This window comes from Tursiops truncatus, chromosome 1 (assembly GCF_011762595.2).
Source record: "Tursiops truncatus isolate mTurTru1 chromosome 1, mTurTru1.mat.Y, whole genome shotgun sequence".
NCBI classification, from domain to species: domain Eukaryota; kingdom Metazoa; phylum Chordata; class Mammalia; order Artiodactyla; family Delphinidae; genus Tursiops; species Tursiops truncatus.
In genome coordinates this window covers 174,328,042-174,344,465 of record NC_047034.1, presented here as the reverse complement: position 1 = coordinate 174,344,465, position 16,424 = coordinate 174,328,042, and the positions used below count along the sequence as shown (strand labels likewise).

Sequence of the window (16,424 nt, the reverse complement as noted above, 5' to 3'; positions counted from 1 at the left end):
AGAATTGCCAAAATATTTCAAGAAATTTTTGCAGAATGGTTTCTGTTTTGTTAAGTATGCCAAATAATAGCACGTAGTTTGAAGCATTTTAATGAAAAAATTTCCCTGTATTTGTTTTTGAGGATTTGATTTTCAGTGGCATTGCATACAAGGATTGCTTTTTCTTCAAGGTATAATATGTTTTTTTGCCTCCTGGTTATTCGAAAAAACCTTATGGGATTCAGCAGTCAATTCACATTCATACGCTTAAAAAAGAAAATTTTAAAAAACAATTCTTTAAAATATTTCATTACTTGGGAAAGCCTGCTTATCACTTTTCCCTCTGCTTTGGCAAATCACTTCCCTCCTGTGTAGAGAAGCCTTTGTTAAGGATCATTAAAAGCAATTTCTTTTTTTTTTCTTTTTAAAGCCCTAGGTAGTACTTTTTTGATGACCTTATTTTATTTCCTTAAATCCTAGAAAAACTTTATCTTGTTACATACCAGTGGTGGTTCTGTAGAATTCCATAAGGGCTGCTTGGAGTGTGTCGCTTGTTAAAGTATTTGTAATCAGATAAACTTATCTGTGAAACTTACCTCTCCACATGTACAGTCAGGTTCCACTGATCTAGGCCTGTGTGAAGTGAGTAGTGACTTTCTTCTCCAAAAATCGCTTTACATTTGCCGTTTAATGCATTTGCACGTGTGAGGTTTGTCTAGCATGCATTCCAGTGGTTAAAGGACAGGAAATAGTCCTGAAATCAAAGCTTGCAGAGGGGTTATTTGCCTTTGAGTTCTATGACTCCCTTGTGTTTGGAATTGTTTTACATAAATCCATGTCTTAATGAGTGCAGGTTTGAATTTTTTACATATGTTTTTCCTTTCATTTTTCTCAATCATAGATTGTGCTTAAACCATAATTTCTAAGTCTTTCAAAAGCTTTGAGTTAATCTCCTCAAGCCGCTGATTTATTTAAACCCACTCAGAGAGGATGGAGAGATGAATCAAATGAAAGAGCAACAAATACTCTCTAGAGTTTAAATAAACTAAGCAAGAGGGAAGGTTTTTAATGTCGAAATGCTTAAATAATGGCATTTACCTAGTAATTTGCCTTGCAAAAATGAATTGCAAAAAATAAGAACTTTCACTGTTACATGTAATTACTACTCAAGATAACTGTGAAGGCAAACAGTATTATCTCGTTTTCAGATGCTGACAGGAATACACATATAAAGCAGTACTGGAAGGAAAACAATTCTTCCCCTCCTTCCAGCTTGTTGGTGAGAGGGGAGAGATGAGAACAAACCAACCCTGCAGAAGCCATTTGGATATGTAGCTCTGAGGCTTGGGGGAAGGAACCATGGGAAGTTTAAATGTCAATTATTGAACCATTCTGGTGAAAAACATTTACCCCGTTAGCAATTAACTGAAGGTACTAAGTATGTAAGAAAAGCGTATATTATTTTCAGTAGAATTACAGAATTAATTTTACTGTGTATTTGCCCTTAATTTCTATGCCCTTGAACAGAAACATAATACGAATGGCTTACCTATATTTTCCATTTTGTTTTCATTTGCAGTTACTTAGATGAGAAATGTAAACAGAGGAGGGGAGACTTCTGGAAAGTACAAACACATTACAATGGCTTTATTCCCTATTGCTGTTAGATGCATTTTCTTAGAACAATAAGCACCTCCCCTCCAGCAAAGCAATAATGTATCATATGGCTGAGAGATTTGCTTTTGTTGTATTTGACCTAGATTAAACCACCAGTGATTAGTATCCTGACATTTGCTCTTAAGCCAAAAGATCAAATGTGTTCCTGCAAAATTGCTATAGTTTTCAACAGGTACTGAATTATATGTAATATCTCTGCAGATAATTACATGTGGCAGAAAGTATCATGACCCTGTGGCCCTTTTGTTTATGGGATCTGGGGGGCTTGGGAGGTACCAAGTGGTGTAGAGTCTTTGAAGAGTCCAGGGACTGGGATGGGACTTCCAGGATAGTAGGTACAGTCAGTCCCATTCCTGCCTTCTAGTTTTCTTCTGTTTCTTCCCAGGAGTCTGTGCCTTCAGCTTCTCCAACTGGTACTCCCAAACACAGTGTGAGGAAAATGACAAGCATGGAGGACCCGAAAGGGACCCATTCCGGGGGGCTGTTCATGATGCCTCCTGTTGGAATGAGTCTAGGCAGCCTGAAGAGCGAGTTTGTGCCAAGTACTTCAACCAAGCAGCAAGGGCAGCAAGCCACACCCTCTGTTGGTCAGGTTTCCAGGAGTCCAGGTAAAAGAGGAGAGAGGAGCTGCATGATGAAGGTGGGCAAATGCATGAGACCATTGGAGGAACCTAAGGGGGGGGAATGTATCCCGTACAAGCAGATGCCCACAAAGTGGTAGCATGTCTTTAGTGATAATCCGATTTTGATATTGATTTAGAAGGCTTAAGAACATTAGGATGTAGATTTAACATTGGGCGGCTTCTAGAGTAGGGTTAAATTGGTAAGACAGTGTAAATAAAGAGATTTAGATTGTCCGTTAGGACTTATATGTCAAAACAGTTGCCACCAGATGGTGAGTATAACTAGAACAGTTCCTGCATCCTTAGACACATCCTTGCAAGTCACTATTTAATTCTAGAAAAATAAAAAAGAACTCTGAAAAAAATATTAGTGTGAATTAGGTAACAGAAGAAATACTATGAGTGAAGTTTTTGAAAGACATGAACTGCCCAGTTATTGGGCTCTTCTCTAGAATTTGACAATTAGCCATTCCAGATGCAAGCCTAATTTTGGCCTTTTGGTTTTCTGGATGGGTGATGGATTGGATAAGTGAAGTGTCGCTCCAAGGAGTGTGGGAAGCAGAATATGATTAGCCCCAAAAATCAGTGGATGAAAATCAGTCCACTATGATTGGACTTGGAGAAATGTGGGACGCTAGCTGAGGGAGGCTGCTGAACGTCTTTTGTTAGATAGATGCAAGGAATGGTTAACTCCTTGTAGTACCTTGTAGTCCCAGAGGTGAGAGCAAAGTGGTTTATGGTTACATTGCTGATTAAAGGAGATTATTGTAGTCATCAGTAAAAGACTGGGTATTGAACACTCACTACGTGCCAGACGTTGTGGCACATTCTTTCATCAATTTTTGCGTTTTATCCTCATGATACAGAGTTTTATTTTTATCCCCATTTTATAGATGAAGAGGCAGAGGCTTAGAGAGATTAAGTAACTTGACCATAGTTTTGTAGATGTAGATGGTAAATGGTAGAGTTGGACTATGAATTTAGGTAGTCTGACTCCAGAACCTGCAGTCTTAACCTACATGATATTGCCTACCAGTCTCCAGTCTACATATGCATAACAAATGCATACAGCACGGGGTGGGGTGGGGCTGGGTGCACACATAGGGCCACTCAATACACGTCTTCTGTTGCTGTTGTTGTCCTGGTGACAATGATGATTAGGAATAAGGCCAATTTTACATATATTTAGAAGCCTATAAGAAGTGATTCGGGATGTTTTATAGAAAGATCTCTTTCCTGACAATATTTCTCCTCCTGATTTGCAGTTTGTTTCTGGAATTCTATATGTGATTAAGATTGGGTTAAGGTAGTGGTTTTCAAACTGCTTCTGTATATCCCTGGGATTCCATGACAACCCTAGCAAATCTCTGAAGCCCTTTCTTTGTTCCCATCCCTTTTCCCCTTCTGCCACACCAGCTCCATTTTTGTCTACTTCACATATTTATCGATGCAGTAACAAGGCAAGAACTAATTCAATTAGTGCCTGCCTAATCCAGGTGTTAACAATGTTTTGTTCTCCTATATATTAACGCGCTATGTTCTCCTGTATAGTAACATGCTATTAGACATAGTTCCTGCCATGATGTGAATGATATGAGAAAGCCATTAAATAAGCTTTATATTGACAGATTAAGATAATCTTAATCTAAATATTGCCAGATTAAGATAAATGTTATGGGAGAGACAGAATGGTGTAAAGCGAAAGAACAGGACCCAGTTGAGACGAGAGGAGGGTATGCTGTGGGTAAGACTGTTCAGACAGCAAGGAGCCTGGCATGTGGGGGAAACAAAGGCCAGTGAGCCCGAGACTTCATGGGCAAGGTAGAGCATGGCTTGAGATGAGGTTGGAAAAGTAGGCAGTGGGCTTAGGCAGGGCTTTACGGGGATTTAGGGGAGTTTCACAGAAAGAACTTTGCATTAAACAAAGCCATCAAAGTATATAAAGGAAGAGAATGTTTTGGTCCCACTTATTTTTTTAAGGATTACTGAGGTATTTTTGTGAGCCGAATGGTTTTGTGAGGGCAGACTGGAATTGTATAGGTATAATTGGAGGGGAGTTTATGGTGGTCTAGGCAAGAATGGAGGTGGTTTGGATTAGATCAGTGCTGGTGGAAATGGTTACATGTGATGTTTGTTCGGAAAAAAGAATTTTGCTGCTGGAAAATTTGTAAACCTTTGGGTAACATTATCTCCACATGAGACCCCTGTGGGATCTCCTTGGGAGGGAGCATATTAAGTACTTTTCGTCAGAAGCCCTTTAGCCTCAGTTAGTGTCTCGGGACAGCAATGAGACGCTGAGGGGACGTGGCACAGTATGTGCTTGCATGCAGGTGGTGGGCAGGAGATGTCCAACATGTGGAGCATTGTGGACGGAGGTCTTGGTGCCAGAGTGGAGACTTCTGGTCACCCAGCTTTCTGACACAGGCAGTGCTAAACATTTTCCAAAGAGAAAATGAACTTTCTTTTGGCTTTTTAGTTTTATTCTGGTCCAGCCCTTTCTGGGTCCCATTTTCTTCATTGTCTCTCTTTCCTTGGGTCTGTGTAGAAGACCACGTCTGCCTGCTAGATTGCATTGTCGTCGATCTACAAGACATGGACATCTTTGCTGCAGAGAGACACCCACGAGAGTATACTAAGGCCTCGGAAGACAGTAGTGGAGACCTGATCTTCTCCTCCTATTTTGTGCGACAGACAGGAGGAAGCCTCTTGACTGAGCCTTGTAGATTGAAATTGCAGGTGGAAAGGAACTTGGACAAGTGAGTGGTTTATATTCAAATAACTGTCTGTTGTAAGTAGAATCGTAATAACTTGGAAATCAATGCTATTAAGTCTGGAAGGGCATAGGTATTCACTTATTTTTTCATCTATGTAACAAATATCTATTGAGTCCCTACTATCTGCTAGACATGAGGGCTCCTGTGATGAAAGAAAAAACTTCTGCCGTCATGGAGCTTACGTTTTGTTGAGGGATATAGGAAGGTAAGTATATGATTCTAACTTAGTGTTTGATTCAGTGTTATAAACTGTGTTGTAGGATTGTAGTAGGTGCCTTGGAAACAAAGAGGAAGGGACATGAATTTAGCATGGATTTTGATGGGAGTAGGGAGGTAGTGATGGCAGGGAAGGTATTTGGAAGAAGTGACATTGGATTCTATGTTTCAAATACAATAGATTCTGGACCTGCTATTGCTGTTTACCCTGGAGCTCCATTTAATGAGAATAATTGTTTAGATGCTATTTTGCCCATTTCACTCTATTAAGCCTTCTGAAAGTACTACATAAAGACTGATGAACGGACTCTAATTTACCTTTTAATTGGCTTCAAAACACAGGATGCTTAATATCTGTAGTTTAGAGCATGGCTTCAGTTGTCATTAGTTCCACATCTGGCTGGGAAACTTACTGAAAAGAAACATTCCCGACCCCACCTGAGACCAGCAGAACCTGACTCTCAGGGCCTAGCCTCAGGTGTGTATTAAAAAGGTCCTCGGGCTTCCTTGGTGGCGCAGTGGTTGAGAGTCCACCTGCCGATGCAGGGGACACGGATTCGTGCCCCGGTCCGGGAAGATCCCACATGCCGCGGAGCGGCTGGACCCGTGAGCCATGGCCGCTGAGCCTGCGCGTCCGGAGCCTGTTCTCCGCAACGGGAGACGCCACAGCAGTGAGAGGCCCATGTACCGCAAAGAAAAAAAAAAAGAAAAAAAAAAAGGTCCTCTGGTGGCGCTTATGCTCGCCTGGCCCCTGTACCTGGACTGGGACTGCTGGTTACAGTGTATGATGCCTTTCAGTTTGGAGCACTAATTTTGGAGAAAGCAGCAACATTTGCATCTTAACTTCAGGGAAAGATGAGGCATGGCTGTAAAGTAATGAAAGAGATTTTCATTTGTAGCATTTTGAAAAGCAGTGTCACTACTTTTCCAGGGTGTCATTTTAATCCCTCTTTGGCTACTCTCTTTGCAGTTCTTGGGCTTGGGCAAGTCATTTAATATCACTGTTTTGTTTCTCTCTGGATTAATGATACAGTTTAGCCGCTCTCACTGAGATTTTTGTGTTTCATTCTTACTTGTTATTCAAGTGCTCCCTGGCTGGCTTTCAGTTATGGTTGGCATGGGCTGTATTTTATTTTACTGGCTTAGAAGTCTTAAGAGGAGCTTCACTATTTAGAAATCAAACACTTTGTTTTCTTTTCAAGTAAAGCTTTCCAAAAAAAAATGTGCTTTACTACTCTGTTTATCTAAACTTTACCCACTTCCATCAGTGTTTATGTGCAGATAATTATACCCTGTTAGCCCAGATAGAAGGTGATGACTGAACACAAGGTATTCTGTCAGCTTCTCACAGCACAGACACGGGAACTCAGAGGTTCTTGGTAATCCTTTCCAGCTTTTCTTTGTTGATTGCGTGACTAGTCTTTTTTCACCTTATATGTAGGTTTTTCTCCATAGACAAAGTAGTTTTTTGTATTCCTCTTCCACTTCAAATCCTAACCCTCTACTTTATATACTCAGCATAGTGTCTGCAGGATCTGCGATGCCCACTTCACCTCTAGGAGGGTAGAGAAAAAGCTCTTCAGTGTTGGGATGAGGTATCTTCCCCCCACCCAGGCATTTTCAACTTCACTCCTGCCCATCTCAGCTGAAATGAGTGACTGATTCAGGTTTTATCCTAATGTCCCATCTGGGCTCATTATGAAACACTGGTTCTGCCTTTAGTTATCACTAAATGAATAAAGAGCTTGTCACCTTTTCTTTTTCATCAAAATATAGTTGTACAATATTATGTTAATTTCAGCTATACTACATAGTGATCAGACATTTGCACACATTATGAAATGATCACCACTATGAACATAGTAACAGTCTGTTTCCATACAAAGTTATTATAGTGTTATTGACCGTATTCCTCATGCTGTATAGCAGCGGTCCCCAACCTTTTTGGCACCAGGGACCAGTTTCGTGGAAGACACTTTTTCCACAGACCTGGGTAGGGGGCGGTTTTGGGATGATTCAAGTGTATTACATTTATTGTGCACTTTATTATTATTACATATTAATACATAATGAAATAATTATACAACTCACCATAATGCAGAATCAGCGTGAGCCCTGAGCTTGTTTTCAGTTGCCACTCACTGGTAGGGTTTTGATATGAGTCTGCAAGCAATTGATTTATTATGGTCTCTGTGCAGTCAGACTTCTCTGCTAATGATAATCTGTGTTTGCAGCTGCTCCCCAGTGCTAGCATCACTGCCTCAGCTCTACCTCAGGTCATCAGGCATTAGATTCTTTTTTTTGAATTTTATTTTATTTATTTTTTTATACAGCAGGTCCTTATTAGTTATCCGTTTTATACATATCAGTGTATACATGTCAATCCCAATCTCCCAGTTCATCACACCTCCCCCCCTGCCACTTTCCCCCGTTGGTGTCCATACGTTTGTTCTCTACATCTGTGTCTCAATTTATGCCCTGCAAACAGGTTCGTCTGTACAATTTTTCTAGGTTCCACATATATGCATTAATATACGATATTTGTTTTTCTCTTTCTGACTTACTTCACTCTGTATGACAGTCTCTAGATCCCTCCATGTCTCTACAAATGACCCAATTTCGTTCCTTTTTATGGCTGAGTAATATTCCATTGTATATATGTGCCACATCTTCTTTATCCATTCGTCTGTTGATGGGCATTTAGGTTGCTTCCATGACCTGGCTATTGTAAATAGTGCTGCAGTGAACATTGGGGTACATGTGTCCTTTTGAATTATGGTTTTCTCTGGGTATATGCCCAGTAGTGGGATTGCTGGGTCATATGGTAATTCTATTTTTAGTTTTTTACGGAACCTCCATACTGTTCTCCATAGTGGCTGTATCAATTCACATCCCCACCAACAGTGCAAGAGAGTTCCCTTTTCTCCACACCCTCTCCAGCATTTGTTGTTTGTAGATTTTGATGATGCCCATTCTAACTGGTGTGAGGTGATCCCTCATTGTAGTTTTGATTTGCATTTCTCTAATAATTGGCGATGTTGAGCATCTTTCCATGTGCTTTTTGGCCATCTGTATGTCTTCTTTGGAGAAATGTCTATTTAGGTCTTCTGCCCATTTTTGGATTGGGTTGTTTGTTTTTTTAATATTGAGCTGCATGAACTGTTTATATATTTTGGAGATTAATCCTTTGCTCATTGATTTGTTGGCTGATATTTTCTCCCATTCTGAGGGTTGTCTTTTCTTCTTGTTTCTGGTTTCCTTTGCTGTGCAAAAGCTTTTAAGTTTCATTAGGTCCCATTTGTTTATTGTTGTTTTTATTTCCATTACTCTAGGAGGTGGATCAAGAAAGATCGTGCTGTGATTTATGTCAGAGTGTTCTTCCTATGTTTTCCTCTAAGAGTTTTATAGTGTCCAGTCTTACATTTAGGTCTCTATAAACTCCATTTTGAGTTTATTTTTGTGTATGGTGTTAGGGAGTGTTCTAATTTCATTCTTTTACATGTAGCTGTCCAGTTTTCCCAGCACCACTTATTGAAGACACTGTCTTTTCTCCATTGTATATCCTTGCCTTCTTTGTCATAGATTAGTTGACCATAGGTGCGTGGGTTTATCTCTGGGCTTTCTGTCCTGTTCCATTGATCTATATTTCTGTTTTTGTGCCAGTACCATACTGTCTTGATTACTGTAGCTTTGTAGTATAGTCTGAAGTCAGGGAGTCTGATTCCTCCAGCTCCGTTTTTTCCCCTCAAGACTGCTTTGGCTATCTGGGGTCTTTTGTCTCCATACAAATTTTAAGATTTTTTGGTTCTAGATCTGTAAAAAATGCCATTGGTAATTTGATAGGGATTGCATTGAATCTGTAGATTGCTTTGGGTAGTATAGTCATTTTCATAATATTGATTCTTCCAATCCAAGAACATGGTATATCTCTCCATCTGTTTGTATCATCCTTAATTTCTTTCATTAGTGTCTTACAGTTTTCTGCATACAGGTCTTTTGTCTTGTTAGGTTGGTTTATTCCTAGGTATTTTATTCTTTTTGTTGCAGTGGTAAATGGGAGTGTTTCCTTAATTTCTCTTTCAGATTTTTCATCATTAGTGTATAGGAATGCAAGAGATTTCTGTTCATTAATTTTGTATCCTGCAACTTTACCAAATTCATTGATTAGCTCTGGTAGTTTTCTGGTGGCATCTTTAGGATTCTCTGTGTAAAAGTATCCGGTCATCTGCAAACAGTGACAGTTTTACTTGTTCTTTTCCTATTTCTTTTTCTTCTTTGAAACTATGTTGAACAATAGTGGCAAGAGTGGACATCCTTGTCTTGTTCCTGATCTTAGAGGAAATGCTTCCAGTTTTTCACCATTGAGAATGATGTTTGCTGTGGGTTTGTCGTATATGGCCTTTATTATGTTGAGGTAGGTTCTCTCTGTGCTCACTTTCTGGAGAGTTTTTATCATAAATGGGTGTTGAATTTTGTCAAAAGCTTTTTCTGCATCTATTGAGATGATCATATGGTTTTTCTTCTTCAGTTTGTTAATATGGTGTATCACATTGATTGATTTGCGTATATTGAAGAATCCTTGCATCCCTGGGGTAAATCCCACTTGATCATGGTGTATGATCCTTTTAATGTGTTGTTGGATTCTCTTTGCTAGTATTTTGTTGAGGATTTTTGCATCTATATTCATCAGTGATATTGGTCTGTAATTTTCTTTTTTTGTAGTATCTTTGTCTTGTTTTGGTATCAGGGTGATGGTGGCCTCATAGAATGAGTTTGGGAGTGTTCCTTCCTCTGCAATTTTTTGGAAGAGTTTGAGAAGGATGGGTGTTAGCTCTTCTCTAAATGTTTTGACAGAATTCACCTGTGAAGCCATCTGGTCCTGGGCTTTGGTTTGTTGGAAGATTTTTAATCACAGTTTCAATTTCATTCCTTGTGATTGGTCTGTTCATATTTTCTATTTCTTCCTGGTTCAGTCTTGGAAGGTTATGCCTTTCTAAGAATTTGTCCCTTTCTTCCAGGTTGTCCATTTTAGATTCTCACAAGGAGTGCGCAACCTAGATCCCTCGTGTGCACAGTTCACAGTAGGGTTCACGCTCCTGTGAGAATCTAGTGTCGCAGCTGATGTGACAGGAGCTGGAGCTCAGGTGGTAATGCGAGCGATGGGGAGCGGCTGTAAATGCAGATGAAGCTTCACTCGCTCACCCACCGCTCACCTCCTGCTGTGTGGCCCGGTTCCTAACAGGCCGTGGACCCGTACCAGTCTGTGGCCCGGGGGGGTTGGAGACCCCTGCTATATCGTACATCCCCATGACTTGTTTATTTTATAGCTGGAGGTTTGTACCACTTTACCCCCTTCACCCGTGTTTGCCCCAGCCCCCACCCCTCTGTTCTTTGTACCTGTGAGTGTGTTTCCCTTCTGTTTTGTCATCTTTTTTTTTTTTATTGCTTTCCCAGCTATAATGTTTAAGCTATTTCTGAATCTCATGAGATTTTTCTTTATTAATAGATTACTTAGTTAACTCAGATTGGGGACTTTCTAAATGTATATTTTGGGAGAAAAGTGGCCTTTTGTAGCTGACGCATGACACTCACGTTATACTAACTTGCTTCGTGTGGACCCACATGAAATTTTTGTCATTGGACGTTGTAAATTAATTGGTTGATAATGTAGGTGGGTATATGTTAGCACTTATATTTGGGTGTGAGCTATGTCAACATTAAGTTAGTGATTTGTTTGTGAAAGTGACCTTTTTTCTTTTTCCATAGAGAAATAAGTCATACTGTGCCAGATATATCTGTCCACGGCAATCTCTCCTCAGTCCACTGCTCTCTGGATTTGTACAAATACAGGCTGATCCGGGGTTTACTGGAGAACAACCTTGGAGAGCCCATAGAGGAATTCCTGCGGCCTTATGATTTACAGGACCCAAGCATTCATGTGAGTACGATGTTAGGTTCCTCCGTAACTCTCGTGGTCTCAGCTGATGGTCATCCTGGGTATCTGTTCCTCGAAGTTACCTGGGGAAAGAAGATGGAACCACGAGTGAATTAGGCTTCATGACATCGACCCCATTTTTAGATTGGCATCGACTATGAATTGATCAGCATTTTCCTCTTCCAGACTGTTCTGAGCGGAGAAGTGTACACGTGCATGAGCTTCCTCATTGATATGGTAAATGTAAGTCTGGAGCTGAAAGATCCAAAAGGAAAAGAAGGTGCTGGGTCCTTAGCCAGGTATGGCTTTAATTATAGTGTTTTACTGTTAGTAATGGTAATACAAATAACACACACATTGTCCTCTGACGTAGAACAGAGGTCGCAGAGTGGTGGTTCACAGCTAAATGTGGTCTGCCCGCAAGATGCTGTTTGTTGGTCTGCGCAGTGCTTTTTTTTTTTTTTTTTTTTGCGGTACACGGGCCTCCCACCGCTGTGGCCTCTCCCGTTGTGGAGCACAGGCTCCAGACGCGCAGGCTCAGTGGCCATGGCTCATGGGCCCAGCCGCTCCGCGGCATGTGGGATCTTCCCGGACCAGGGCACGAACCCGTGTCCCCTGCATCGGCAGGCGGACTCTCAGCCACTGCGCCACCAGGGAAGCCCCGCAGTGCTTTTTAAAAGTTTAAATTCATCAGTCTCTATCAGTCAAGATAGTTGAGGTTAGGCTGTAGTAAAGGCATTCCAAAATACCAGTGACTTAGAACAGTGACGATGTTTTTTTCTCCTCGTGTTTCATGTCTGTTATGGGTCTTGGGCTGCTCTGCTCACTCTAGTTACTCTGACTGACAGCAGTTTGCTGTGCCAGCAAGAAAAACAATAGCCCTGGAGTGGTCTTGAACGGCAGTGGAATCCCTGGTAAACCCCGTGAGGCTAGAACGTGGTCCCACAGGAGCGCAAAGGAGTCAGGAGGTAGTTTTGCTGTGTGTCTGCATGGGGGAGCCCCAGAGCTATCTGGAGCAGCAGTGATGACTGCCTAACTGGCCAACATTTGAAAACTGGGGAATTGCACATAAAAAGTCTGGATTTCAGCTTTTGAAAAATTAGCAGCTTTGGCAGTACTGGGCCCGTGTTCTCAATTGGAAGCATCTGGAAACTGAGTAACAACTTGGGCAGCCTTTAGATAAGGCATGTGCTTACCCAGCAGTTCACTAATTTATGTCATTTTCTTGGTTAGTGTAGGCCAGGAATTTGCGATTACTGGTATAAAACCCTCAAGAGTGCATTGTATTTTCACACTTGATAATCTTTTCATTTTCATCTCTTGACAGCCATGGAAAGTTGAGCAGATATTACTCCTGTTTTCCAGATAGAGTTTTTGACTAGTGTAAGGTCAATCATATGGCTGGAAAAGTGGTTCAGTATTTGAAAACAGGACTTCAAGTCTAGTAATTTTTCCATGGAAGCACTCTATCTTCTATTTTGTATTTCCCTTAAAAATTCATTCAGGCCCGTATCTAATTCAGCTGATCAGAACATGGTATGGTGGAGCTGGGGTCCCAGATTGATTATCTTGTGAGCCAGCAGTTTTTTCTGATGACTGGTTATGCCCTTAGCTTTTTTTCCAATGTGGAGTAATTCTGTATGGATTGCCCATTGCAGCTTTCTCTGTTATTAAAACAGTGGCAGTTCCAGATGCATTTTCTGTTGTTGCATCAGCTGCATTATTTCTCTGTATGAAAAGTATTTGTTGTGGCAGTTCCCAGTAAACTTTAGTGGTCTTATGTAAAAATTCAGCCGATTCTGGAGAGAGAATCTTCCACGCAGGCTAGGAGTTGACCGATGAAGGACTAAAGGGACCCTTATTATCCCTTGGGGATTATCACAAATATATAGTGTTACTAAACTTAGGTGAGAAATGAGAACGCTAGTGAACCAAGTATATAATCAATACGTGGTATTGTTATTCCTCACGAAGTTCCTACGGACAAGAGCATCTCCTTGGAAATGGAAAGTGAGATACAAGGCAAAGTGACACTAAATCCATTTTGGTGACACTGTTAAAATCTGTGACAGATCTCAGCGTGGAAGTTATTCTTCATAGAACTTAGGCATATTTATGATTTTGTTCTTTTATCTTAAATGTACATAATTTTGTAAAATGGAAGCGTTCAACATCTTGTCTGCTTTCTCCCTTAGATTTGACTTCAAGAAATGTAAACTGCTCTATGAGAGCTTTTCCAACCAAACGAAGTCCGTTAACTTGGTTTCCCATTCCATGATGGCTTTTGACACCCGCTATGCTGGGCAGAAGACCAGTCCTGGCATGACAAACGTATTCACCTGTATCTTTCAGCCCTCTAAGAACAGCAGCACTACCCAAGGATCCATTCAGATCGAACTGCATTTCAGGTAGGGAATCCAGACCCTGACTTTGCCTTTCTTTATCAGGACATTTCCTTCTGTGGACATTGGGCCAAGACCACGTCGGCTGTCGAACATCAAAGGAGCAAGGAATCAGTGGGAAGATAAATAGATAATGGCTTATCAGTGCAGCACACCATGTATTAGTATTCCTGTAACCATGCAGTTTCATTTATTGGCCAAAAGATGTCTCTGTTGCCTTAAAAAAAAGTTGTTTAGAATTAAACCAGATTCTTAAAATTAAGCAGCTGTAGACTGTTTTAATATGTAAAGTGACTTGGGGAAGGAAGAAATTGTGCTTATGTAAGAGGAAAATAAAAGTCTTTCGGTCTATAGAAATAGCAGAAGCGAAAGTGGTTTTGACTTGCATTATTGATTTGTTCATGCAAGTCTTAATGACTGACTTCTCCATGTAAAAAGAGCTTTAGCCTCTTTGAACTAGATTATGTTTTTCTTCCTGGTATTATGGGAGGCAGTGTTGTGTGTAGAAAGAGCCCATGTTTGCGGATCGTATAGCTGGGCTCAAACCTCGCTCTACCACTTTCTAGTAATGCATCCAAGGACAAGTTCCTTCATCTCTTTCAGCTGCATTTTCATCTTCTATGAAATAGGAAAGAATAACTGTGCCCACCTGACCCACCTCATGCATAGGGTGGAGGTAGTGCTTAAGATATTCTGGCATATACCACTTGGCACAGATGGGAGCTGTTGTGATGATTCCTGATGTAGCTTGTGTTATTTGATGACACACTACTGTAAGATTTTATGACTAGGTGGGCTTATACTGGAAAACTGAAAAATTAGGTCTGATTGATAGAGATTCAAAAGGAGACCTTTGGAACTGATGTTGGTTTCATTCTCTTAGTGCTTAATGTTATCAGATAAATTGTAAATATAAACCAGTAAGTAAGAAGGCTGGGAAAAACATCTTGGTTAGGCAAAAAAGGAAAAAAAAATTATCAAGGTTGTTCTTACATTTGTATGTTTAAATATGTCTGACATTTCAGCGTGCTGTTCAGTGAATTCCTCGGGGTTGAGGTTTTTTTTTAGGGCGGGGTCGCTATCTCCATATGCCTTTAGGAAGTCTAGCAAAGTAGATATTTAAACTTCTGCATGAACTTTGAAAAAGTTCAGTAATAAGAATGCTAGTTGCCTCTTACTGAGCTGCACCATGGGCCAGGCACTTTACCCACCTTTAACTTAATTCTCACAAGTCTGTCCAGTGGGTCACTTCTTCCCTGTTTTACGGATACCGATATAGAAGCTTGGAGGGGGTTAAATAACTCTTCTAAGATCACACAGCCAGTGAATGAAGTAGTCAGAGCTGAGACTTGGGCTTGGGCCTCTGATTTCAAAGCCCGTGTCTTTTCTAACACTTGTCAGGCCTACCACATTTTAGTGATTGGCCTGACTGTAGTCAGATGATAAGCTGGCTGTGATTTGCAGTTCCTTTGTTTGAAGATGATGTTTATTTGAACAGAGGGCTTGCGTGTATTGCTCTTTGGCGCATCTGCAGAAACAGTTTCCTTTTGGGTTTGCTTTGCTGTTGATCTGGCTTCCTAAATATCATCTAGTTGTCCCACTTATCATATTTTTAATGTAGAAGGAGCCTTAAAATGTTGATATATTTATATACTGAAGGCGTATAATTTCTTGGAGGCTAGTAATAAAGTCCTACACCTTGGCTCTTGCTAACAGAAATACCATTGTTAGTGATAGGGTTAAAATGTTCTCTTGATTGGAACTTTTGAACGCCTTCTGTGTCTCAAGAAGAATTGCTCTTCTGTTGGGAATTTGTGTGTCAAATATAAATCACTTCACAGTGTTTAAAGCCTTGAAATATTTTCCAGAAAAGGGATCAGACACACTTTGACTTTTCCAGTTAGTTCATAGCTCTGACGATCTGTGTTCAAAATGGGGTGGAAAAATTTTACTGAGGGCAACATTTTTTCTCTATTACAAAAGGGTAAAGTGTTTCTGTGAAAAATGCTGTGTCTGTATGAAGGAGACATGCACCACTGTGCCCTTTTTCTAGAGGCAGTGAGCCAGGTTTAGGAGAAATAAGAGCCTAGAGAGGCCAGCCTTAAAAATATCTCCAAATCAGCTTTTCCTGAATAGAAGCCCCTTTTAGGACTGGGAAGCAGGTATGTGAAGCAGAGCCCCAGAAGTGATTTTGGGCTCATAGAACAAAGTTCAACCCAGAAAACTCTACAGGGGTGTCCCTAGCCCATCCTTCTTCTATCTTACCCCTCTCTGCCTGCTGATATACTAACAGGGCCTGGACAAGCCCCTGACCGCACCATGGTTTGAGGCCAGGCCTGAGAGTCCTCCTTGGACTATAATTCTATATTTCACCCCAAATATAGAATTTGGGATAATGAGGACAACAGAACTAATACTCTCTCCCCTTCTCCCGCATCTCTACTTCTAGGGCACTTGGGGTTACACCCACAGTTAATGTCATCTTATTTGTCTACCTTCTTTGGCTAAAAGATATGGGCTTTCAGGCCGGTTCCAGCTAGAAAAACCATTTCATACTAGTATGTAAATTGGATGTTTATAAAGAAGTGACCCTAGACATCAAAGAAAGAGTACCTCATTGATCTTCTAGAAACAGCCTGTAGGGAAGGGAACTGACATTTTTCGAACCTGTTATGTGCCCGGTGCTTTATCTCTTACAGTGTTATTATTTCTCAGTTTATAAGTGGCGAAGCAGGCTCAGAGAAGGTAGGTGGCTTACCCAAGATAACACAGCTTATAAGTGACAAGATTTAAGCCTGCGCTCTTCCTACTACACCGG

The 16,424-nt window shown here is 40.8% G+C and overlaps 1 protein-coding gene across 18 annotated transcripts in view; it reads left to right on the top strand.

Moving 5' to 3' along the window:
- The window catches only part of VPS13D (vacuolar protein sorting 13 homolog D), a 244,693-nt gene that overhangs the window by 56,552 nt on the left and 171,717 nt on the right, over nucleotides 1-16,424 (top strand). For all 18 annotated transcript variants that reach the window (XR_012327971.1, XR_012327980.1, XR_012327992.1 and 15 more), the window contains 5 exons: nucleotides 2,042-2,264; nucleotides 4,825-5,035; nucleotides 11,036-11,207; nucleotides 11,391-11,503; nucleotides 13,400-13,612. Coding sequence is in view for 15 of the 18 variants with exons in the window: in XM_073795836.1 (XP_073651937.1) it covers nucleotides 2,042-2,264; nucleotides 4,825-5,035; nucleotides 11,036-11,207; nucleotides 11,391-11,503; nucleotides 13,400-13,612 (932 nt within the window). In the remaining 3 variants the exon portion in view is untranslated. The remainder of the gene's footprint in view (nucleotides 1-2,041; nucleotides 2,265-4,824; nucleotides 5,036-11,035; nucleotides 11,208-11,390; nucleotides 11,504-13,399; nucleotides 13,613-16,424) is intronic.